Raw genomic sequence first — 26446 nt, forward strand, 5'->3', positions numbered from 1 at the left:
ACACACACACACTACACACACACACACCACACACTACACACACACTGTAGTGTGTCACATCATCACCATCATCATCACCATCATCATCATCATCATCATCATCATCACCATCATCACCATCATCATCACCATCATCATCATCATCATCATCATCATCATCACCATCATCACCATCATCATCATCATCATCATCATCATCATCATCGTCATCGTCATCATCGTCATCATCTCAGACGAGCTTCCAACGAACGCGAGAACACGGTGAGACCGCGAGAATACGACGAGGAGGAAACAGACGGAGGAGACCGGGACCGGGATGAAGGAGGAGAACCAGGACCCGGATTATAAAGACCAGGACCAGTACCAGGTCATGATAAAAGAGGAGAACCAGGACCCGGATTATAAAGACCAGGACCAGATCGTAATAAAGGAGGAGAACCAGGACCCGGATTTCATCGAGCACAACTGCTACAAGATCATCATTAAGGAGGAGAACCAGGACCCGGATTATAAAGACCAGGATCCGGATTATAAAGACCAGGACCAGTACCAGATCGTGATAAAGGAGGAGAACCAGGACCCAGATTATAAAGACCAGGACCAGACCGTCATTAAGGAGGAGAGCCAGGACCCGGACCCCCGCAGCGAGGAGCCCGCCGGTCCGGCGGGTCCAGCCGGTCCGGCCGGTCCACAGGTCGGTGTTCTGGTTCAGGACTTGATGGTTGTGTGTTTGTGATCAGTTGTTTTCCGGGTTCATGATGAAACACAGTGAATCAGGTCAAACAGCGTTAGCCGCTAACGGTTAGCTGTCATGCTAACATTAGCATCACACACCAAACATGCCTCTGCTCATTTATAGTGAGGGGGAGGCCTGTTACCATGACAACACATTCATGAGGGGCGGGGCTCAGACAGTCATCATGCTCCCACTGGGGGGGGGGGGTGACGTCACATGGTCGACTGTAGAGTGAGAAGTTTAAAGGAAACTGGAGCTGGAACAATGTGTCGGACCTGAGACCTGACACCTGAGACCTGAGACCTGACACCTGAGACCTGAGACCTGAGACCTGACACCTGACACCTGAGACCTGACACCTGAGACCTGAGACCTGAGACCTGACACCTGACACCTGAGACCTGACACCTGAGACCTGAGACCTGACACCTGACACCTGACACCTGACACCTGAGACCTGAGACCTGACACCTGACACCTGACACCTGTGACCTGACACCTGACACCTGACACCTGAGACCTGACACCTGAGACCTGACACCTGACACCTGACACCTGAGACCTGAGACCTGACACCTGTGACCTGAGACCTGACACCTGACACCTGAGACCTGACACCTGAGACCTGAGACCTGACACCTGACACCTGTGACCTGAGACCTGACACCTGTGACCTGAGACCTGACACCTGAGACCTGAGACCTGACACCTGAGACCTGAGACCTGACACCTGACACCTGACACCTGTGACCTGACACCTGACACCTGACACCTGAGACCTGACACCTGAGACCTGACACCTGACACCTGACACCTGAGACCTGAGACCTGACACCTGTGACCTGAGACCTGACACCTGACACCTGAGACCTGACACCTGAGACCTGAGACCTGACACCTGACACCTGTGACCTGAGACCTGACACCTGTGACCTGAGACCTGACACCTGAGACCTGAGACCTGACACCTGAGACCTGACACCTGACACCTGAGACCTGAGACCTGACACCTGTGACCTGAGACCTGAGACCTGAGACCTGACACCTGACACCTGACACCTGAGACCTGACACCTGAGACCTGAGACCTGAGACCTGACACCTGACACCTGAGACCTGACACCTGAGACCTGAGACCTGACACCTGACACCTGACACCTGACACCTGAGACCTGACACCTGAGACCTGAGACCTGACACCTGACACCTGACACCTGACACCTGTGACCTGACACCTGACACCTGACACCTGAGACCTGACACCTGAGACCTGACACCTGACACCTGACACCTGAGACCTGAGACCTGACACCTGTGACCTGAGACCTGACACCTGACACCTGAGACCTGACACCTGAGACCTGAGACCTGACACCTGACACCTGTGACCTGAGACCTGACACCTGTGACCTGAGACCTGACACCTGAGACCTGAGACCTGACACCTGAGACCTGACACCTGACACCTGAGACCTGAGACCTGACACCTGTGACCTGAGACCTGACACCTGACACCTGACACCTGAGACCTGACACCTGAGACCTGAGACCTGAGACCTGACACCTGACACCTGAGACCTGACACCTGAGACCTGAGACCTGACACCTGACACCTGACACCTGACACCTGAGACCTGACACCTGACACCTGACACCTGACACCTGACACCTGTGACCTGACACCTGACACCTGACACCTGAGACCTGACACCTGAGACCTGACACCTGACACCTGACACCTGAGACCTGAGACCTGACACCTGTGACCTGAGACCTGACACCTGACACCTGAGACCTGACACCTGAGACCTGAGACCTGACACCTGACACCTGTGACCTGAGACCTGACACCTGTGACCTGAGACCTGACACCTGAGACCTGAGACCTGACACCTGAGACCTGACACCTGACACCTGAGACCTGAGACCTGACACCTGTGACCTGAGACCTGACACCTGAGACCTGAGACCTGAGACCTGACACCTGACACCTGAGACCTGACACCTCAGACCTGAGACCTGACACCTGACACCTGAGACCTGACACCTGAGACCTGACACCTGACACCTGAGACCTGAGACCTGACACCTGAGACCTGACACCTGACACCTGACACCTGACACCTGAGACCTGACACCTGACACCTGAGACCTGACACCTGACACCTGACACCTGACACCTGAGACCTGAGACCTGAGACCTGAGACCTGAGACCTAACACCTGAGACCTGAGACCTGAGACCTGAGACCTGAGACCTGACACCTGAGACCTGACACCTGACACCTGACATCTCAGATCTGACACCTCAGACCTGAGACCTGAGACCTGACACCTGAGACCTGACACCTGAGACCTGACACCTGACACCTGAGACCTGACACCTGACACCTGACACCTGAGACCTGACACCTGACACCTGACACCTGACACCTGACACCTGACACCTGAGACCTGACACCTGAGACCTGAGACCTGAGACCTGAGACCTGACACCTGAGACCTGACACCTGACACCTGACACCTCAGACCTGAGACCTGAGACCTGACACCTGACACCTGACACCTCAGACCTGACACCTCAGACCTGAGACCTGACACCTCAGACCTGAGACCTGACACCTGACACCTGACACCTGACACCTGACACCTGACACCTGACACCTGAGACCTGACACCTCAGACCTGACACCTGACACCTCAGACCTGACACCTGACACCTGACACCTGAGACCTGACACCTGACACCTCAGACCTGAGACCTGAGACCTGTGACCTGAGACCTGAGACCTGACACCTGACACCTGAGACCTGACACCTGACACCTGACACCTGAGACCTGACACCTGAGACCTGAGACCTGAGACCTGAGACCTGACACCTGACACCTGACACCTGACACCTCAGACCTGACACCTCAGACCTGAGACCTGACACCTCAGACCTGACACCTGACACCTGACACCTGAGACCTGAGACCTGAGACCTGACACCTGACACCTCAGACCTGACACCTGACACCTGAGACCTGAGACCTGACACCTGACACCTGACACCTGAGACCTGACACCTGTGACCTGAGACCTGAGACCTGTGACCTGAGACCTGAGACCTGAGACCTGACACCTGACACCTGAGACCTGAGACCTGAGACCTGAGGCCTGACACCTGACACCTGAGACCTGACACCTGACACCTGAGACCTGACACCTGACACCTGACACCTGACACCTGAGACCTGACACCTGACACCTGACACCTGACACCTGTGACCTGACACCTGAGACCTGAGACCTGAGACCTGAGACCTGACACCTGTGACCTGACACCTGACACCTGAGACCTGACACCTGAGACCTGAGACCTGACACCTGAGACCTGACACCTGACACCTGACACCTCAGACCTGAGACCTGAGACCTGAGACCTGACACCTGACACCTGACACCTCAGACCTGACACCTCAGACCTGAGACCTGACACCTGAGACCTGACACCTGAGACCTGAGACCTGAGACCTGAGACCTGACACCTGACACCTGAGACCTGACACCTGACACCTGAGACCTGAGACCTGAGACCTGACACCTGACACCTGAGACCTGACACCTGACACCTCAGACCTGACACCTGACACCTGAGACCTGAGACCTGACACCTGACACCTGACACCTGACACCTGAGACCTGAGACCTGAGACCTGACACCTGTGACCTGAGACCTGAGACCTGTGACCTGAGACCTGACACCTGACACCTGAGACCTGACACCTGACACCTGACACCTGACACCTGAGACCTGAGACCTGACACCTGAGACCTGACACCTGACACCTGAGACCTGACACCTGACACCTGTGACCTGACACCTGTGACCTGAGACCTGAGACCTGAGACCTGACACCTGACACCTGTGACCTGACACCTGACACCTGAGACCTGACACCTGAGACCTGACACCTGAGACCTGAGACCTGAGACCTGAGACCTGACACCTGACACCTGAGACCTGACACCTGACACCTGACACCTCAGACCTGACACCTGAGACCTGACACCTGACACCTGACACCTCAGACCTGAGACCTGACACCTGAGACCTGACACCTGAGACCTGAGACCTGAGACCTGACACCTGAGACCTGACACCTGACACCTGAGACCTGACACCTGACACCTGAGACCTGAGACCTGAGACCTGAGACCTGAGACCTGACACCTGAGACCTGACACCTGACACCTCAGACCTGAGACCTGAGACCTGAGACCTGAGACCTGACACCTGACACCTGAGACCTGACACCTCAGACCTGACACCTCAGACCTGACACCTGACACCTCAGACCTGACACCTGACACCTGACACCTGACACCTGACACCTCAGACCTGACACCTGACACCTGACACCTGACACCTGAGACCTGACACCTGAGACCTGAGACCTGAGACCTGAGACCTGACACCTGACACCTGAGACCTGACACCTCAGACCTGACACCTCAGACCTGACACCTGACACCTCAGACCTGACACCTGACACCTGACACCTGACACCTGACACCTGACACCTCAGACCTGACACCTGACACCTGACACCTGAGACCTGAGACCTGAGACCTGAGACCTGTGACCTGAGACCTGACACCTGAGACCTGACACCTGACACCTGACACCTGACACCTGAGACCTGAGACCTGACACCTGAGACCTGACACCTGACACCTGACACCTCAGACCTGACACCTCAGACCTGAGACCTGACACCTCAGACCTGACACCTGACACCTGACACCTGAGACCTGACACCTGACACCTGACACCTGACACCTGAGACCTGAGACCTGACACCTGACACCTCAGACCTGACACCTGACACCTGACACCTGACACCTGACACCTGAGACCTGACACCTGACACCTGAGACCTGAGACCTGTGACCTGAGACCTGTGACCTGAGACCTGAGACCTGACACCTGACACCTGAGACCTGAGACCTGAGACCTGACACCTGACACCTGAGGCCTGACACCTGACACCTGACACCTGAGACCTGAGACCTGACACCTGACACCTGAGACCTGACACCTGAGACCTGACCTCTGACACCTGACACCTGACACCTGAGACCTGACACCTGAGACCTGAGACCTGAGACCTGAGACCTGTGACCTGACACCTGACACCTGACACCTGACACCTGACACTTGTGACCTGACACCTGACACCTGACACCTGAGACCTGACACCTGTGACCTGACACCTGTGACCTGACACCTGAGACCTGAGACCTGACACCTGAGACCTGAGACCTGTGACCTGACACCTGAGACCTGTGACCTGACACCTGACACCTGACACCTGACACCTGACACCTGAGACCTGACACCTGTGACCTGACACCTGACACCTGAGACCTGAGACCTGACACCTGAGACCTGACACCTGAGACCTGAGACCTGACACCTGTGACCTGTGACCTGAGACCTGACACCTGACACCTGACACCTGAGACCTGAGACCTGACACCTGACACCTGAGACCTGAGACCTGACACCTGAGACCTGAGACCTGACACCTGAGACCTGACACCTGAGACCTGAGACCTGACACCTGACACCTGACACCTGACACCTGAGACCTGAGACCTGACACCTGAGACCTGAGACCTGACACCTGACACCTGAGACCTGACACCTGACACCTGACACCTGAAACCTCAGACCTGACACCTGAGACCTGACACCTGAGACCTGAGACCTGACACCTGACACCTGACACCTGACACCTGTGACCTGACACCTGACACCTGAGACCTGACACCTGAGACCTGACACCTGACACCTGAGACCTGAGACCTGACACTTGAGACCTGACACCTGAGACCTGACACCTGACACCTGTGACCTGAGACCTGAGACCTGACACCTGACACCTGACACCTGAGACCTGACACCTGACACCTGACACCTGAGACCTGAGACCTGACACCTGAGACCTGAGACCTGAGACCTGACACCTGACACCTGAGACCTGACACCTGAGACCTGAGACCTGAGACCTGACACCTGACACCTGAGACCTGACACCTGACACCTGACACCTGAGACCTCAGACCTGACACCTGAGACATGACACCTGACACCTGACACCTGACACCTGACACCCGACACCTGACACCTGAGACCTGTGACCTGACACCTGACACCTGAGACCTGACACCTGAGACCTGACACCTGACACTTGACACCTGAGACCTGACACCTGACACCTGACACCTGAGACCTGACACCTGACACCTGTGACCTGACCCCTGACACCTGACACCTGAGACCTGAGACCTGACACCTGACACCTGACACCTGACACCTGACACCTGACACCTGAGACCTGACACCTGAGACCTGACACCTGACACCTGACACCTGACACCTGTGACCTGACCCCTGACACCTGACACCTGACACCTGACACCTGAGACCTGAGACCTGAGACCTGACACCGGACACCTGACACCTGACACCTGAGACCTGACACCTGAGACCTGATACCTGAGACCTGAGACCTGAGACCTGTGACCTGGGACCTGGGACCTGGGACCTGACACCTGAGACCTGACACCTGACACCTGACACCTGACACCTGAGACCTGACACCTGACACCTCAGACCTGACACCTGACACCTGACACCTGACACCTGAGACCTGACACCTGACACCTGACACCTGAGACCTGAGACCTGACACCTCAGACCTGAGACCTGAGACCTGACACCTGAGACCTGACACCTGAGACCTGACACCTGACACCTGAGACCTGACACCTGACACCTGACACCTGAGACCTGACACCTGACACCTGACACCTGACACCTGAGACCTGACACCTGAGACCTGAGACCTGAGACCTGAGACCTGACACCTGAGACCTGACACCTGACACCTGACACCTCAGACCTGAGACCTGAGACCTGACACCTGACACCTGACACCTCAGACCTGACACCTCAGACCTGAGACCTGACACCTCAGACCTGAGACCTGACACCTGACACCTGAGACCTGACACCTGACACCTGACACCTGACACCTGAGACCTGACACCTGACACCTCAGACCTGACACCTGACACCTCAGACCTGACACCTGACACCTGACACCTGAGACCTGACACCTGACACCTCAGACCTGAGACCTGAGACCTGTGACCTGAGACCTGAGACCTGACACCTGACACCTGAGACCTGACACCTGACACCTGACACCTGACACCTGACACCTGAGACCTGACACCTGAGACCTGACACCTGAGACCTGACACCTGAGACCTGACACCTGACACTTGACACCTCAGACCTGAGACCTGACACCTCAGACCTGACACCTGACACCTGACACCTGACACCTGAGACCTGAGACCTGACACCTGACACCTCAGACCTGACACCTGACACCTGAGACCTGAGACCTGACACCTGACACCTGAGACCTGACACCTGAGACCTGACACCTGACACCTGACACCTGACACCTGTGACCTGACCCCTGACACCTGACACCTGACACCTGACACCTGAGACCTGAGACCTGAGACCTGACACCTGACACCTGACACCTGACACCTGAGACCTGACACCTGAGACCTGATACCTGAGACCTGAGACCTGTGACCTGGGACCTGGGACCTGGGACCTGACACCTGAGACCTGACACCTGACACCTGACACCTGACACCTGAGACCTGACACCTGACACCTCAGACCTGACACCTGACACCTGACACCTGACACCTGAGACCTGACACCTGACACCTGACACCTGAGACCTGAGACCTGACACCTCAGACCTGAGACCTGAGACCTGACACCTGAGACCTGACACCTGAGACCTGACACCTGACACCTGAGACCTGACACCTGACACCTGACACCTGAGACCTGACACCTGACACCTGACACCTGACACCTGAGACCTGACACCTGAGACCTGAGACCTGAGACCTGAGACCTGACACCTGAGACCTGACACCTGACACCTGACACCTCAGACCTGAGACCTGAGACCTGACACCTGACACCTGACACCTCAGACCTGACACCTCAGACCTGAGACCTGACACCTCAGACCTGAGACCTGACACCTGACACCTGAGACCTGACACCTGACACCTGACACCTGACACCTGAGACCTGACACCTGACACCTCAGACCTGACACCTGACACCTCAGACCTGACACCTGACACCTGACACCTGAGACCTGACACCTGACACCTCAGACCTGAGACCTGAGACCTGTGACCTGAGACCTGAGACCTGACACCTGACACCTGAGACCTGACACCTGACACCTGACACCTGAGACCTGACACCTGAGACCTGAGACCTGAGACCTGACACCTGACACCTGACACCTGACACCTCAGACCTGACACCTCAGACCTGAGACCTGACACCTCAGACCTGACACCTGACACCTGACACCTGAGACCTGAGACCTGAGACCTGACACCTGACACCTCAGACCTGACACCTGACACCTGAGACCTGAGACCTGACACCTGACACCTGACACCTGAGACCTGACACCTGTGACCTGAGACCTGAGACCTGTGACCTGAGACCTGAGACCTGAGACCTGACACCTGACACCTGAGACCTGAGACCTGAGACCTGAGGCCTGACACCTGACACCTGAGACCTGACACCTGACACCTGACACCTGAGACCTGACACCTGACACCTGAGACCTGACACCTGACACCTGAGACCTGACACCTGACACCTGACACCTGTGACCTGACACCTGACACCTGAGACCTGAGACCTGAGACCTGAGACCTGACACCTGACACCTGTGACCTGACACCTGACACCTGAGACCTGACACCTGAGACCTGACACCTGAGACCTGACACCTGACACCTGAGACCTGACACCTGACACCTCAGACCTGAGACCTGAGACCTGACACCTGACACCTGACACCTCAGACCTGACACCTCAGACCTGAGACCTGACACCTGAGACTTGAGACCTGAGACCTGAGACCTGAGACCTGACACCTGAGACCTGACACCTGACACCTGACACCTGAGACCTGAGACCTGACACCTGACACCTGAGACCTGACACCTGACACCTGACACCTGAGACCTGACACCTGACACCTCAGACCTGAGACCTGAGACCTGTGACCTGAGACCTGAGACCTGACACCTGACACCTGACACCTGAGACCTGAGACCTGAGACCTGACACCTGAGACCTGACACCTGAGACCTGAGACCTGAGACCTGACACCTGAGACCTGACACCTGACACCTGACACCTGACACCTCAGACCTGACACTTCAGACCTGAGACCTGACACCTGAGACCTGAGACCTGAGACCTGACACCTGACACCTGAGACCTGACACCTGACACCTCAGACCTGACACCTGACACCTGAGACCTGAGACCTGACACCTGACACCTGACACCTGAGACCTGAGACCTGAGACCTGACACCTGTGACCTGAGACCTGAGACCTGTGACCTGAGACCTGACACCTGACACCTGAGACCTGAGACCTGAGACCTGACACCTGAGACCTGACACCTGACACCTGAGACCTGACACCTGACACCTGTGACCTGACACCTGTGACCTGAGACCTGACACCTGAGACCTGACACCTGACACCTGAGACCTGACACCTGAGACCTGACCCCTGACACCTGACACCTGACACCTGAGACCTGACACCTGAGACCTGAGACCTGAGACCTGTGACCTGACACCTGACACCTGACACCTGACACCTGACACTTGTGACCTGACACCTGACACCTGACACCTGAGACCTGACACCTGTGACCTGACACCTGTGACCTGACACCTGAGACCTGAGACCTGACACCTGAGACCTGAGACCTGTGACCTGACACCTGAGACCTGTGACCTGACATCTGACACCTGACACCTGACCCCTGACACCTGACACCTGAGACCTGACACCTGTGACCTGACACCTGACACCTGAGACCTGAGACCTGACACCTGAGACCTGAGACCTGACACCTGACACCTGTGACCTGTGACCTGTGACCTGAGACCTGACACCTGACACCTGACACCTGAGACCTGAGACCTGACACCTGACACCTGAGACCTGAGACCTGACACCTGAGACCTGAGACCTGACACCTGAGACCTGACACCTGACACCTGAGACCTGACACCTGACACCTGACACCTGACACCTGAGACCTGAGACCTGACACCTGAGACCTGAGACCTGACACCTGACACCTGAGACCTGACACCTGACACCTGACACCTGAAACCTCAGACCTGACACCTGAGACCTGACACCTGAGACCTGAGACCTGACACCTGACACCTGACACCTGACACCTGTGACCTGACACCTGACACCTGAGACCTGACACCTGAGACCTGAGACCTGAGACCTGACACCTGAGACCTGACACCTGAGACCTGACACCTGACACCTGTGACCTGAGACCTGACACCTGACACCTGAGACCTGAGACCTGACACCTGAGACCTGACACCTGACACCTGACACCTGAGACCTGACACCTGAGACCTGAGACCTGAGGCCTGACACCTGACACCTGACACCTGAGACCTGAGACCTGACACCTGAGACCTGACACCTGACACCTGAGACCTGACACCTGACACCTGTGACCTGAGACCTGAGACCTGACACCTGACACCTGACACCTGTGACCTGACACCTGACACCTGAGACCTGACACCTGAGACCTGACACCTGAGACCTGAGACCTGAGACCTGACACCTGACACCTGAGACCTGACACCTGACACCTGACACCTCAGACCTGAGACCTGAGACCTGACACCTGACACCTGACACCTCAGACCTGACACCTCAGACCTGAGACCTGACACCTGAGACCTGACACCTGAGACCTGAGACCTGAGACCTGACACCTGACACCTGACACCTGAGACCTGACACCTGACACCTGACACCTGAGACCTGACACCTGAGACCTGAGACCTGAGACCTGAGACCTGACACCTGAGACCTGACACCTGACACCTCAGACCTGAGACCTGAGACCTGAGACCTGACACCTGACACCTGAGACCTGACACCTCAGACCTGACACCTCAGACCTGACACCTGACACCTGACACCTGACACCTGAGACCTGACACCTGACACCTCAGACCTGACACCTGACACCTGACACCTGAGACCTGACACCTGAGACCTGACACCTGACACCTGAGACCTGACACCTCAGACCTGACACCTCAGACCTGACACCTCAGACCTGACACCTGACACCTGAGACCTGACACCTCAGACCTGACACCTCAGACCTGACACCTCAGACCTGACACCTGACACCTCAGACCTGACACCTGACACCTGACACCTGACACCTGAGACCTGACACCTGACACCTGACACCTGACACCTCAGACCTGACACCTGACACCTGACACCTGACACCTGAGACCTGAGACCTTAGACCTGTGACCTGAGACCTGAGACCTGACACCTGAGACCTGACACCTGACACCTGACACCTGACACCTCAGACCTGAGACCTGAGACCTGTGACCTGAGACCTGAGACCTGACACCTGACACCTCAGACCTGACACCTCAGACCTGAGACCTGACACCTCAGACCTGACACCTGACACCTGACACCTGAGACCTGACACCTGACACCTGACACCTGACACCTGAGACCTGACACCTGACACCTCAGACCTGACACCTGACACCTGACACCTGACACCTGACACCTGAGACCTGACACCTGACACCTGACACCTGAGACCTGAGACCTGACACCTGTGACCTGAGACCTGAGACCTGACACCTGAGACCTGAGACCTGACCCCTGACACCTGACACCTGAGACCTGAGACCTGACACCTGAGACCTGAGACCTGACACCTGAGACCTGACACCTGACACCTGACACCTGACACCTGAGACCTGACACCTGACACCTGAGACCTGACACCTGACACCTGACACCTGACCCCTGACACCTGACACCTGACACCTGAGACCTGACACCTGAGACCTGAGACCTGAGACCTGTGACCTGACACCTGACACCTGACACCTGACACCTGACACTTGTGACCTGACACCTGACACCTGACACCTGAGACCTGACACCTGTGACCTGACACCTGTGACCTGACACCTGAGACCTGAGACCTGACACCTGAGACCTGAGACCTGAGACCTGTGACCTGACACCTGAGACCTGTGACCTGACACCTGACACCTGACACCTGACACCTGACACCTGACACCTGACACCTGACACCTGAGACCTGACACCTGTGACCTGACACCTGACACCTGAGACCTGAGACCTGACACCTGAGACCTGACACCTGAGACCTGAGACCTGACACCTGTGACCTGTGACCTGAGACCTGACACCTGACACCTGACACCTGAGACCTGAGACCTGAGACCTGACACCTGAGACCTGAGACCTGACACCTGAGACCTGACACCTGACACCTGAGACCTGACACCTGACACCTGACACCTGACACCTGAGACCTGAGACCTGACACCTGAGACCTGAGACCTGACACCTGACACCTGAGACCTGACACCTGACACCTGACACCTGAAACCTCAGACCTGACACCTGAGACCTGACACCTGAGACCTGACACCTGACACCTGACACCTGACACCTGACACCTGACACCTGAGACCTGACACCTGAGACCTGACACCTGACACCTGAGACCTGAGACCTGACACCTGAGACCTGACACCTGAGACCTGACACCTGAAACCTGTGACCTGAGACCTGAGACCTGACACCTGACACCTGACACCTGAGACCTGACACCTGACACCTGACACCTGAGACCTGAGACCTGACACCTGAGACCTGAGACCTGACACCTCACACCTGACACCTGAGACCTGACACCTGAGACCTGAGACCTGAGACCTGACACCTGACACCTGAGACCTGACACCTGACACCTGACACCTGACACCTGAGACCTCAGACCTGACACCTGAGACCTGACACCTGACACCTGACACCTGAGACCTGACACCTGACACCTGACACCTGAGACCTGTGACCTGACACCTGACACCTGAGACCTGACACCTGAGACCTGACACCTGACACCTGACACTTGACACCTGAGACCTGACACCTGACACCTGACACCTGAGACCTGACACCTGACACCTGTGACCTGACCCCTGACACCTGACACCTGAGACCTGAGACCTGAGACCTGACACCTGACACCTGACACCTGAGACCTGACACCTGAGACCTGACACCTGAGACCTGACACCTGACACCTGACACCTGACACCTGACACCTGACACCTGACACCTGTGACCTGACCCCTGACACCTGACACCTGACACCTGACACCTGAGACCTGAGACCTGACACCTGACACCTGACACCTGACACCTGAGACCTGACACCTGAGACCTGATACCTGAGACCTGAGACCTGAGACCTGTGACCTGGGACCTGGGACCTGGGACCTGGGACCTGGGACCTGACACCTGAGACCTGGGACCTGAGACCTGGGACCTGAGACCTGAGACCTGAGACCTGAGACCTGACACCTGAGACCTGACACCTGACACCTGAGACCTGAGACCTGAGACCTGACACCTGACACCTGAGACCTGACACCTGACACCTGAGACCTGAGACCTGGGACCTGAGACCTGAGACCTGACACCTGAGACCTGACACCTGACACCTGTGACCTGACCCCTGACACCTGACACCTGACACCTGAGACCTGAGACCTGAGACCTGACACCTGACACCTGTGACCTGACACCTGAAACCTGAAACCTGACACCTGACACCTGACACCTGACACCTGAGACCTGAGACCTGACACCTGACACCTGACACCTGACACCTGAGACCTGACACCTGACACCTGACACCTGACACCTGACACCTGAGACCTGAGACCTGACACCTGAGACCTGAGACCTGAGACCTGAGACCTGTGACCTGGGACCTGGGACCTGACACCTGTGACCTGGGACCTGGGACCTGACACCTGAGACCTGGGACCTGAGACCTGGGACCTGAGGTCTGATATCCAGCACGACCTGAAGCCAACAGTGTGTCCTGAGGTGTGTTTGGTCAGAGGGCTGACACTGTTTCATCTGATGTGTGAGAACTGATGCTTTCGTCTGAGGATGTTATAAAACTGACAACTTGCTCCACCATGAGGTCTAACCCCCCCCCCCTGTCTGTCGCTATAGAAACAGAGACACACTAAAGAGAAGCTGCACAGCTGTGACCACTGTGGGAACACCTTCACAACTTCAAGTCATTTAAAAACGCACCAGCGCGTCCACACCGGGGAGAGACCGTACAGCTGTGAGCAGTGCGGGAAATCTTTTACCGATTCATTCAGATTAAAAACGCACCAGCGCGTCCACACCGGAGAGAGACCGTACAGCTGTGAGGAGTGTGGAGCAGCTTTCAGCAGGTCATGTTACCTCAAAATCCACCAACGCATTCACACGGGAGAGAAACCCTACAGCTGTGACCAGTGTGGGAAAGCTTTTGCGACTTCTAGTAAGTTGACGGTTCACCGACGCATCCACACCGGAGAGAAACCGTACGCCTGTGACCTGTGTGGGAAAACTTTTGCGATTCCAAGTAGTTTAAAAAGTCACCAACGTATTCACACAGGAGAGAAACCATATGTCTGTGAGCAGTGTGGGAAAGCTTTCAGCAGGTCCAGTATCCTGAAAATCCACCAACAAGTCCACAGCAGTTAGGAACAGGCCTGCAGAACTCTAACAGCCGTCTTCATGTCAACTCACTTCTGAACAAAACCAAGACGTTCTCCTGATGACTGTTGAACTCTGTGAGGAAGGACGTAAGAGGCTGTAGTCATCGTGCACCAGCTGGCGACCCCCGCTCCAGCTTCTGTTCATGTCGGCGTTGGTTGTTGTGATGACTGGTTTCATTTCCTCCCCAAGTTGTTGTCTCATTAAAGAGGTTTGTGTTACGAACCTCCATGTCTTTTTTCATTGTTATGATTAGTTTCCTCTTCCTCGACCACAGAGGTTCAGAAACGCTGCTCTGTGTCGGTGACAACATTAAATACGTTACGTCCAGAAGCTTCATCACCTGAGGAAGGTTCTGACGGTTTCTACCTGCTCCCTGTACCTCAGGCAGGAGTGAAGACTGTCAGAGCAAGTGAAGGGACAGACAGTTGTGTGTCTGTGTGTGATTCCTGCTGCTCAGTTAAAGATGAATCCAGGTGTCAGTGTAAGAAAACCCACGTCAGAGAAAGTCTGAGTTTAAAAAGGAGCTTTTTAAATATCTGCACTGCAGTTTGTCAGCGCATCTGGACGACTGCTCTGCCTCCGGTCTCCAGGCTCTTTCACCTGGTCTGGGACACAGAAACAGCTTTTTGTCTGTTTTTTTTATGTAGAAAAATCCAACTTGAAGAAGAAGCATTTTCAGTGACCACGAGAACAGAGTGGCGCCAACAGAGTCCAGCAGAGAGGAGACCAGAGGGAAATGGACCAGGATCAGTACAAGACCGGGATAAAGGAGGAGGACGGGGGCCCGGTTTTCATCGACCACCATGAGACCACGACGAACCAGGTCCTGGACTGCTGGAGCAACGAGCGCAGGTCTTGATGGAGGTCTGTGTTGATCTGTTTTTCCCGGTTTCATGATGGAACAAGTCACATGATCAACAAAGTGACTCAGGAGGAGTCTGACTGTGGTTCAGTGAGAACCGTCGGATCAGGGAGAGTTTGGTCTTCACGTGTTGGTGGAACATGAGACATAAAATCATGTGATGAGCTGAAGAGTCCAACAGATCAGAGTCTGTCACCACTGGGAGATGTAGATGTCAAAGTATCTTAGCCCTCAGCAGATGATGATGATGATGATGATGATGATGATGATGATGATGGTGTTTAGGGAAGTCTGCCTGTCTGTGATGGCTCTTTTCCTCTTCATCAGTCAAAATAAAAACAGTTGATTTGAACAGTTTTCAGTCCCAGTTTGGATCAGACGCGTTTATCTGATGTAAAACGACACGAGTGAAAAGTTGAGACGATGCTTCAGTCTGGATTTGTTCCGGTTCCAATACCAGAGCCAGAAATGCCTCTGGCACGGCCTGGATGCACCAACCATGGACTAATCCACCACCGAGTAATCTGAAATTGCTTAACAGCTAACGGTGCAGTTACCGGGAACCAGTTCTTCTTCACCGCTCTGAAACCGTGACCTGCACCGGGAGATGTGCTGCGCAGCGTTTTAGACCAGCAAAGAAGAACTGATTTCTGGTTTAAGAAAAAAAAAAGTAACATTAGCCGTTAGCAAAATGTCAGTAATGTGGAAACACTTTACTGTGGAAAATCCCACCAGCAAAAAATCAATTTAGCCTCGTTTAGAGAGAACGACCTGCAGCATCAGTCTGTGTTCCACCACAAGCACACGGATCAAGTTCTCATTCGTTTTTATGCTGCTGTTGCACCGTTACATTCTACTGTTATTGAACCATTTAAACGTTTAAATGTATTATTTTACTGCAGTTTACCTTTAGATTTGTTTTTCCATGAGTGACAGTCAAATTAGATAAAAGAGATTCTATGGGATTTATGTTTCTGTTCATGTTTTACACAGTTTAACCTGAGCCACCTGAGTCACGGCCCTGCAGAGTTAGTTAAGTTAACTAACGGGATTAGATCTGTCGTCAGTATCAGCTGATACACGAGTTACCAGAACCAGTATCTGGAAGGGAAAGATGGTATGGGAAAATTTCTACATTAGTCCAGTGATGTTATAAGATTGACACAGAATATATTTGGTTTTAAACTCGTTAGTTCAGGCTAACGAGAAGCTGCACAGCTGTCACCAGTGTGGGAAGACTTTACAACTTTAAAAATCCACCAACACGCTCACACAGGAGAGAAACCGTGTGATCAGTGTGAGAAATCTTTCTGTGGCTCAAGTAAAGTTCAGCTTCACCAACGTGTCCACACCAGGTGGGAACGTTCAGGTCCCAGCTGAGCCACGATGCTGTCCCCGAACTGTCCAGTGTTCAGTCCTCCAAGTTACAGCCGAACAGATGAATTAGTCCAGTTACGTAGAGTTAGAGCCGTTTTCTCCAGATCAAACCAAAGGAAATGAAGCTGAGCTGACGTGGTTCAGTTGAAACATGGTGGACGTGAAACAGGTCTGTCCCAAGTGAACTGGAGGATTTTACCAGCACCTGGTAGTCATTGGTCACTGGCACAGAAGCCACAATGATGACAATGACAACAGACATTTAATCCACCACTTTGAATTGTGGGAAAACTGCACTGGACATTTTTCACTGTCATATTAACTGAACCTGTTTTCCACTATGTTGTTTTCTTTTTTTCAGTCTCTGAAGTGCTCTTCATAATCCACTGCCTGTGTGAATCCTCTCCAGTAACAGTCACTGTGTTGTTTGTTTAATCTCTTATATTTATCCTTATCCTCTCCATGTATTCTCTTCATAATGAAGGTTGTTTTATGACGGATGCAGATGTGTCAGTGTGAGGAACCACTGGATTCCTGCTCTCTGTCTATGAGACTGGACTCAGCTGTAAACTGGACTTTAAGTACTTTTATTTTTTCTGCATCAAATAATGTCCATGTGCTTTATTCAGTAAATGTTCTGTGTCTTCTCCTAAGATCGAGTGACACGATCATTTCCTTCACATCCTCAACTTTCCAACACTCTTCAGTTTGCTGCTCCTGAAAGTTGTATAACTTCCTATACTGTTACATCTTCTATCATTTACTATACCATGACATTTTGACATTATCTCATAAAACATATCATTCATAATTACAGTCATTTAAAAAAGTGTAGAATTTGTAATAAAAATGGCGTAGAACATTAAATCATAAACATGTCGTAGTAAGTCAAAAAATGTCATAGAGGAAGTTAAAAAAATATTATTCTGGCATATTATACTAAATCATAAAAATGCCACAATATAGATAAAAATATACTCAAGTAGAAATAAAAATGTACAAGTACAGATTGTTATGATATGTTATAGTATAGTGATACAATTGTAATTGTATAATAAGCCATAAAAATTGTGCAGTATGTAACAAAACATGGCTGAGTAAGTCATGAAACAGTGGCAGAAGAGTAAATCATAAACATGTCACATAATAGATCACAGTCACATTATGATGTCATAAAAAGTCAAACAGATGTAGTGTAAGTCTTAAAATGCCACAGTAGAGCGAGTCAAAAAATGTGATAAAAATACAAAGTAAAGAAATTCTGTATAAGTAACAAGAAATAAAAAATGTCAGCAGTCAGTTAAGAATGTCGTAGCATACGAAATCATAAAATTATCATAAATTAGGAAATCAAAAAAAATAACATACGACATCCAAAATGTCACATTGAGTAAATCCTAAAAAGTAATATTATAGTAAGTCATACAAACGTACAGTGAGTCACTAAATGTCCGAGTGCACTGAGTTTACTACTGAGACAGATCAGTGTGTGTGCTGCAGAGTTCAGACACGTGGAGACGAGATGTACATTTAAATATCTTTATTAGCATTTTTAGCATTAGCTGTGATTACATTAGGAGGAAGAGAAAGGGTTAAACACCGACAGGAAACCTGAGCCCATGGGACCAAGCTCAGCCTGGGACCTACATTACTTTACATCAGTCTGTTCAGTGTTGTCATCTGTGGTAAACTCACACGTCTATTTATAACCATTTGAAATAAAGGGTTGATTGTGAAATCTTATATCATATGTCTGAAATGATTTTATTTATTGCCTCATGTTTGGATTTGTCTCCAGATCAAACAGAGTTTTAGTTTTACTGTTAAGTTTAAAGAAAATATAACATTTTGTGTGTTTTATGTTTTGTAAAATGTGTTTTGTTAAAGTTGTAAATGTGTAAATCACATGTTGAACTTCTCTGATTTTAATATGATGAAAATGATTGAAATTCATTTTGAACTTTAATCTGTCACCTGTAACTCTGAGATCATCAGTTACAGTGTACAGGGCTTCCTGAAACATGGTGTGTGTGCAGAGCCGACGACCTCTGAGAGGTCCGACCCCTCGGATTGAGCACCAAGTCACAAATCCTCTTCTCTATCTAAAGACTACGAATCTACATTCATAAAATATAGATTTAGATTCGATAGTAAATATACGTCTATATTTCTACATATTTCAGTGCAGAGTATACAGAGAGAAGCTGTTACCATGGCAACACCTGTTACCGTGGTGTTTTCACAGTGTTGTCACAAGGTTCACAGGAGCCTCGGCCATGTTGTTCCCACTGACATGACAGCAGTGACAGGTTTTAACAAAATTATTATTTAGTGGTTTGAAAATGTCGAGAAAATTCTCCTGATGTGGCAAAAATACTTTTATACATAAAGTTAGAAAGTTTGGTTTTGTTGTGGTGACGCCCCCCCCCCCCACCACCACCACCACCACCACAGGGACATTTATTATTGTCGTCCAGAACAATCCGCCTGTCTCGTTCATTGTCCCGTCACGACTGAGCCTCCACATCAGCGACGCTCAGCGACGTCAGAACTGAACTACTGAGAACAAACTCTTCACAACCTGGAAGAGTCTGAGACGCCTGCGTCGCATATTTAACCTTAACAGGAGACTTTTGAACTACGTCATTAATGTTGACCGAGACGGTTTCAAGTTTTAAAAGAAGCATTGATTTTATGTCATAAAGTTCGGCCTGGAGAGTTTCGGCGTCGATGCATTTGAACAGGATCCTGTTTGAGTTCGTCGTGTTGACACTAAGACGTCTTCATCCAAACATGAAGGTGAAGTCATAGAAAAAGTTGAAATAAACTTTGTTGTGATGTCACTACGTGATGATGTCATGTGATGTTGCTATGTGACCTACAGGATTTATGTTTTGTTGCCTTGACAACAGCATCAGACAGATATTAATGAGGACAGAGAGCTCAACTGACGACAAACTTTGTGTGAATATAAGAATAAATATTTCTGATTATCTGCAGGAACGAAAGTGTCTCTGTGGATGGACGACAAAGTGTTCCTGTCTCCGTGACAACGAGGACGACGGTGAAGGACCACGCGTCCTCTTGTCTCCTTGTCGTCTCTGATTTCAGAACGTTTTAAATAAAGTTCTCCTCAGCTCCTCGCCTCCCTCTTGCGGTTTCGCGGCTTGTTGCCGAGCAACGTGTCCATCTCTGTGATGAGAGGCGGAGTCAGCTGAGACAGAACCTGGGAGACAGAAACAGAAGAGAGAAGTCGTGACCATGTCCACCTTTGACCAATCACAGGCCACTGAATCCAGAGGCCCGATTGGATGTTCATGATCACATTGGCGTGGTGGGCGTGTCACTTTTGTTACATTTGTACCGGCTGTTGATGATGAGGAGGAGGCGAGGTGATGAAGAAGAGCACCTCACACAGTCTTACCCTGATAGAACCGAGGTTCTCAAGCAGCTGTTCTGTGTTGGAGACTCCAAGGAGAACCGAGCTGACGCCCTCACTACGGAGACACCACGCTGGGGGGGGACAGACAGGTGAGCAGACAGACAGACAGGTGAGCAGACAGACAGGTGTGCAGACAGACAGACAGACAGACAGACAGGTGTGCAGACAGACAGGTGCAGACAGACAGACAGGTGAGCAGACAGACAGGTGCAGTGTACCTATAGCCAGCTGAGCAGCAGTACAGTGGAGTCTCTCTGCCAGCAGGTGGAGCTCTTTGACTTTACTGAGCTGCTTCTTCCCTTCATCACTGCACAGACGCTGCTTCAGCCACACATAGCCCTGCACACACACACACACACACACACACACACACACACACACATTATTGATCACCATGGTAACAGTGATCCTGCAGCCTGTGTGTTGAAGACGGATGATGTTTGTGTACCACTGATTACTGTGTGTGTTACTGTGTGTTACTGTGTGTGTTTCCATATCTGACTTTTAGTCTGTTACTTTGTGTACCTCAGAGAGTGTGTGTGTGTGTGTGTGTGTGTGTGTGTGTGTGTGTGTGGACCTTCATGGCGGCCCTGGAGCTCTCGGGGACCCCCTCGTTGTACTTCCCCGTCAGCAGACCACAGGCTAACGGAGACCAGGTCACGGCTCCGACCCCTGAGAGAGAGGCAGACCTCATGTTGAACCACTTCATTAAACCGGTCTATGTTTAGACCTGGACCTGAACAGCTGTGTCTGTGTGTGTGTGTGTGTGTGTGTGTGTGTGTGTGTGTGTGGGTGTGTGTTACTGTACCGATCTTGTGGTAGAGTTCAGGCAGGTGCAGCTCCACCTTGTCTCTCTGGAAGTAATGATACTCAGCCTGTTCACACACCGGAGGAACCAGGTTGAACTGTCGCGCTATAGAGTAGGCCTCCTGAGAGACAGACAGGTGAGAGACAGACAGGTGAGAGACAGACAGGTGAGAGACAGGTGAGAGACAGACAGGTGAGAGACAGGTGAGAGACAGACAGGTGAGAGGGAGACAGGAGAGAGACAGGTGGGAGGGGGACAGGTGAGAGGGAGACAGGTGAGAGACAGACAGGTGGGAGGGAGACAGGTGAGAGACAGACAGGTGAGAGGGAGACAAGAGAGAGACAGGTGGGAGGGGGACAGGTGAGAGGGAGACAGGTGAGAAGGAGACAGGTGAGAAGGAGACAGGTGAGAGACAGACAGGTGAGAGGGAGACAAGAGAGAGACAGGTGGGAGGGAGACAGGTGAGAGACAGGTGAGAGACAGACAGGTGAGAGGGAGACAGGAGAGAGACAGGTGAGAGACAGACAGGTGAGAGACAGACAGGTGGGAGGGAGACAGGTGAGAGACAGACTACTTTTAATGAACTTCATTTTAATTTAATTTCTATTAAACTCATTATAAAGAGCGCTGCAGGTTCTGCTGAGGTTCTGCTGAGGTTCTGCTGAGGTTCTGCTGAGGTTCTCCTCAGGTTCTCCTCAGGTTCTCCTCCGGTTCTCCTCCGGTTCTCCTCAGGTTCTCCTCAGGTTCTCCTCAGGTTCTCCTGAGGTTCTCCTGTAGGTCTGTGTTGTGTCCTACCATGATCTCCACAGCGCTCCAGCGGGACGTTCCCCAGTACATGGCCATGCCCTGATCGATCACGAAGGTCATCGCACGGACGACCTCTGAAGACACAGTGATGTCACTGAATCAGGAACCTTTTTTAACCAATGAGGCAACAGCAGGAATATGGTGTGTGTGTGTATGTGTGTGTGTGTGTGTGTGTGTGTGTGTGTGTGTGTACTGACCCTCCATCGGTGCGTTGACATCACTCCTGTTGGCAAAGACGATATCAACATAATCCAACTGTAACCTGGAGAGAGAGCCACGCAGACCTGCAACACACACACACACACACACACACACACACACACACACACACACACACACACACTCTCACACACACACACACACACACATTGAATCAACGACGACAGAAACAGTTTTATTTTGAGTCGAGGACAAAACCCTCGACACCTGAAAACACAAAGTGCAGCTGTCAATCATCGGGGTCGTGTGTTCCCTCATGTTTGGTCCTCAGGGGCCACCGTCCATTTAAAATGAGCAAACACACAGGATCACTGAGACAGACAGCTGACAGGAAGACAGTGTGTGTCTGCTGTTTTGGCTAAATATAGTGTGCTGTTGTGTGCTGTTGTGCGCTGTTGTGTGTTGTTGTGTGCTGTTGTGTGCTGTTGTGTTCTGTTGTGCGCTGTTGTGTGCTGTTGTGTGTTGTTGTGCGTTGTTGTGTGCTGTTGTGTGCTGTTGTGTGTTGTTGTGTGCTGTTGTGTGCTGTTGTGCGTTGTTGTGCGCTGTTGTGCGCTGTTGTGTGTTGTTGTGTGTTGTTGTGTGTTGTTGTGTGCTGTTGTGTGCTGTTGTGTGTTGTTGTGCGTTGTGCGCTGTTGTGTGTTGTTGTGTGTTGTGTGTTGTTGTGTGCTGTTGTGTGTTGTTGTGTGTTGTTGTGTGCTGTTGTGTGCTGTTGTGTGTTGTTGTGCGTTGTGCGCTGTTGTGTGTTGTTGTGTGCTGTTGTGTGCTGTTGTGTGTTGTTGTGTGTTGTTGTGTGCTGTTGTGTGCTGTTGTGTGCTGTTGGGATGATATTGGGGTGATATCAGGTTGATTTCTGGGTGATATCGGGATGATATTGGGGTGATTTCTGGGTGATTTTGGGGTGATATCGGGGTGATTTTGGGGCGATATCAGGGTGACATCGGGCTGATACTAACAAACACAAATACTGGAAACAGAAATCAAGGCTCAGTCATGAAGGACCGCGTGTTCTCTGGAGCCTCCATGTTGTTTCCACAGTCTGACATAAAATCACATGAACACACTGAAGTCAGAAAAACGTCGTCTCACCTCGTGGAGTGAGAACATCTGAGCAGCACCTGAATGCAGCATTAGACTCCAGGGAGGGAAACAGCCCGGCTGATTTCAGTGACCAGCAGAGAAACAGTCGGTTCAGTCTGATCATGTGACCACAGCCTGCAGACGTGTGACGCACGGCGTCCATGAGGTTGTCGAGTATTTAATGAAGCAACGGTGCACAGATGTGTGGGATGGTGCAGATGTTGCAGCTGCGGTCTGAGCGCGCTCTGTGTCCCGTGTGTGTGTGTTGATGGTTTGTGAGTCTGCTGATTCACTTCATGAGTCTTTGTGGGTTAAATTTAGCGTTTTTACATTTCAGAGATGATTTAAGTCAACAGAGCTTTCAGCAGGACGGCTGACTGATGCTGTGTGTGTGTCTGTGTCTGTGTGTGTGTGTGTGTGTGTGTGTGTGTGTGTGTGTGTGTGTGTCTGTGTGTGTCTGTGTGTGTCTGTGTGTCTGTGTGTGTGTGTGTGTGTGTGTGTGTGTGTGTGTGTGTGTTTTATAACTCCTAATCCAGTCTTGGTGTGACTGAGCCTCTTAAAGCCTCAACGACCTCTGACAACTGACAGAGGACCGACTCTGTGTGTGTGTGTGCGCGTGTGTCTGTATGTGTGTGGTTCCATATCTGACTTTTAGTCTGTTACTTTGTGTACCTCAGAGAGTGTGTGTCTGTGTGTGTGTGTGTGTGTGTGTGTGTGTCTGTGTATTTCTGTGTGTGTGTGTGCGTGTGTCTGTATGTGTGTGTGTGTGTGTGTGTGCGTGTGTCTGTATGTATGTGTGTGTGTGTGTGTGTGTGTGTGTGTGTGTGTGTGCGTGTGTCTGTATGTGTGTGTGTGTGTGTGTGTGTGTGTGTGCGTGTGTCTGTATGTGTGTGTGTGTGTGTGTGTGTGTGTGTGTGTGTGTGTGTGTGTGTGTGTGACAGCTCTCTGCTCTCAGGACCTGAGGAAGACTCAGTGGTGGCAGATGAAGCTGTTTCCTGTTTTCATCTAAACCGTTGCCATGGAATCATCAATCATCAGGTTTCTGATCAATAACAAATCTATTGATCAGTTACTTCATCTAAACGAGCCGAGGAGCTGCCGTGTTTTCCCGCCCTGAGCAGGTTCTGCAGGTGGAACCTTCCAGGTCTGGGAGGAACCTGGTGAAAGAGGCGGAGCTCCACAATCTCACACATCACAGCTGCGACGTGATGGGTTCACTCAGACCTCCTCCAGCCTCACTGTCAGATGTCTGCCAGGACCAGGACCAGGACCAGGACCAGGACCAGGACCAGGACCAGGACCAGGATGGTTCCCTCACCTGGACACATGGCCCCTGACAACTGCTAATTAACCAGCAGGTGTTTAATGAGTCACTGCTTCACCTGCGGCCGTTCAGCACTTTGAACCCACAGATGTAAAGGTCACAGGGACGACCCCTGGGGGTCACCTGGTAGAGGCTAAGTCGTTACCATAGCGACAGGGTTTGAGTCTGACTGAGACCGTCTGTCCCTAACTTCCTGTCTCTGTCATATGAAAGGTACAGAGTCACTGAGACTCATCTCACTTCAGAGGACGTGTTTCTGTAAAGGTTGTTTACCTTCGATGATGTGTTTCCGTGACAACCCTCGCTCTGTCTCCGCCCTGTAAACACAAAGACACACTTTAAACCAGGGGTCAGTCAGTGGGTTTAGTGTCTGTCTTGAGTCAACACAAACACAAGGGGCGTTCAGAGCGACTTCCACCTCCTGAGGACGTCACTGTCTCAATCAACGTCCAGAGAACTGGCGCTGCTCTCTGCAGAACTTCATTCAGAATCCTCCTGTTTTTACGTTTCCTTCAGCAGCACAGTGATCAGGGAGTGTTCAGGGTGCGTTCAGGCTGCGTTCAGGGTGCGTTCAGGGTGCGTTCAGGGTACAATCAGGGTGTGTTCAGGGTGTGTTCAGGGTGCGTTCAGGCTGCGTTCAGGGTGCGTTCAGGGTGCGTTCAGGGTACAATCAGGGTGTGATCAGGGAGTGTTCAGGGTGCGTTCAGGCTGCGTTCAGGGTGCGTTCAGGGTGCGTTCAGGCTGCGTTCAGGGTGCATTCAGGGTGCGTTCAGGGTACAATCAGGGTGTGTTCAGGTTTTGATCAGGGTGCGTTCAGGATGCGTTCAGGGTGCGTTCAGGTTTTGATCAGGGTGCATTCAGGGTCTGTGTTCAGTGTAATATCAGTGTAAAGGTGAATCTCACTCACTGTCCTCCCCAGTAGATCTTAGTGGTCACCACATAACTGGACCTTC

At 52.1% G+C, this 26446-nt stretch overlaps 2 protein-coding genes across 6 annotated transcripts in view; one reads left to right on the plus strand and one right to left on the minus strand.

Moving 5' to 3' along the window:
• Positions 1–60: 60 nt before the first annotated feature.
• LOC139606896 (zinc finger protein 239-like) lies at positions 61–19769 on the plus strand. 4 transcript variants are annotated; one of them, XR_011684716.1, is made up of 3 exons: positions 61–694; positions 15038–15785; positions 16225–19769. XR_011684716.1 is itself a non-coding variant. In XM_071459327.1 (3 exons), the coding sequence occupies exons 1-3, from the start codon at positions 317–319 to the stop codon at positions 15560–15562; spliced, it is 852 nt and encodes a 283-aa protein (XP_071315428.1). In that variant the 5' UTR covers positions 61–316; the 3' UTR covers positions 15563–19769. The 4 variants fall into 4 exon arrangements, 3 of the variants coding, with proteins under 3 accessions (XP_071315428.1, XP_071315429.1, XP_071315427.1); XM_071459327.1 differs by having other exon boundaries at positions 61–367; positions 419–694; positions 15038–19769; XM_071459328.1 differs by having other exon boundaries at positions 61–367; positions 476–694; positions 15038–19769.
• Positions 19770–20265: 496 nt separating this feature from the next.
• The window catches only part of LOC139606889 (voltage-gated potassium channel subunit beta-3-like), a 14513-nt gene continuing 8332 nt past the window's right edge, over positions 20266–26446 (minus strand). For both annotated transcript variants that reach the window (XM_071459315.1, XM_071459316.1), the window contains exons 6-14: positions 26401–26445; positions 25767–25810; positions 23071–23157; positions 22862–22947; positions 22067–22187; positions 21836–21930; positions 21477–21597; positions 21241–21329; positions 20266–21042 (exon numbers count right to left, since the gene is read on the minus strand). In XM_071459315.1, coding sequence (XP_071315416.1) covers positions 20950–21042; positions 21241–21329; positions 21477–21597; positions 21836–21930; positions 22067–22187; positions 22862–22947; positions 23071–23157; positions 25767–25810; positions 26401–26445 — 781 coding nt within the window. In that variant the 3' untranslated portion in view covers positions 20266–20949. The remainder of the gene's footprint in view (positions 21043–21240; positions 21330–21476; positions 21598–21835; positions 21931–22066; positions 22188–22861; positions 22948–23070; positions 23158–25766; positions 25811–26400; position 26446) is intronic.

The sequence above is a fragment of the Trachinotus anak genome, unplaced genomic scaffold (genome assembly GCF_046630095.1).
Source record: "Trachinotus anak isolate AG129_WGS33_773 ecotype Australia unplaced genomic scaffold, CSIRO_AGI_Tana_v1 ptg000023l, whole genome shotgun sequence".
NCBI classification, from domain to species: domain Eukaryota; kingdom Metazoa; phylum Chordata; class Actinopteri; order Carangiformes; family Carangidae; genus Trachinotus; species Trachinotus anak.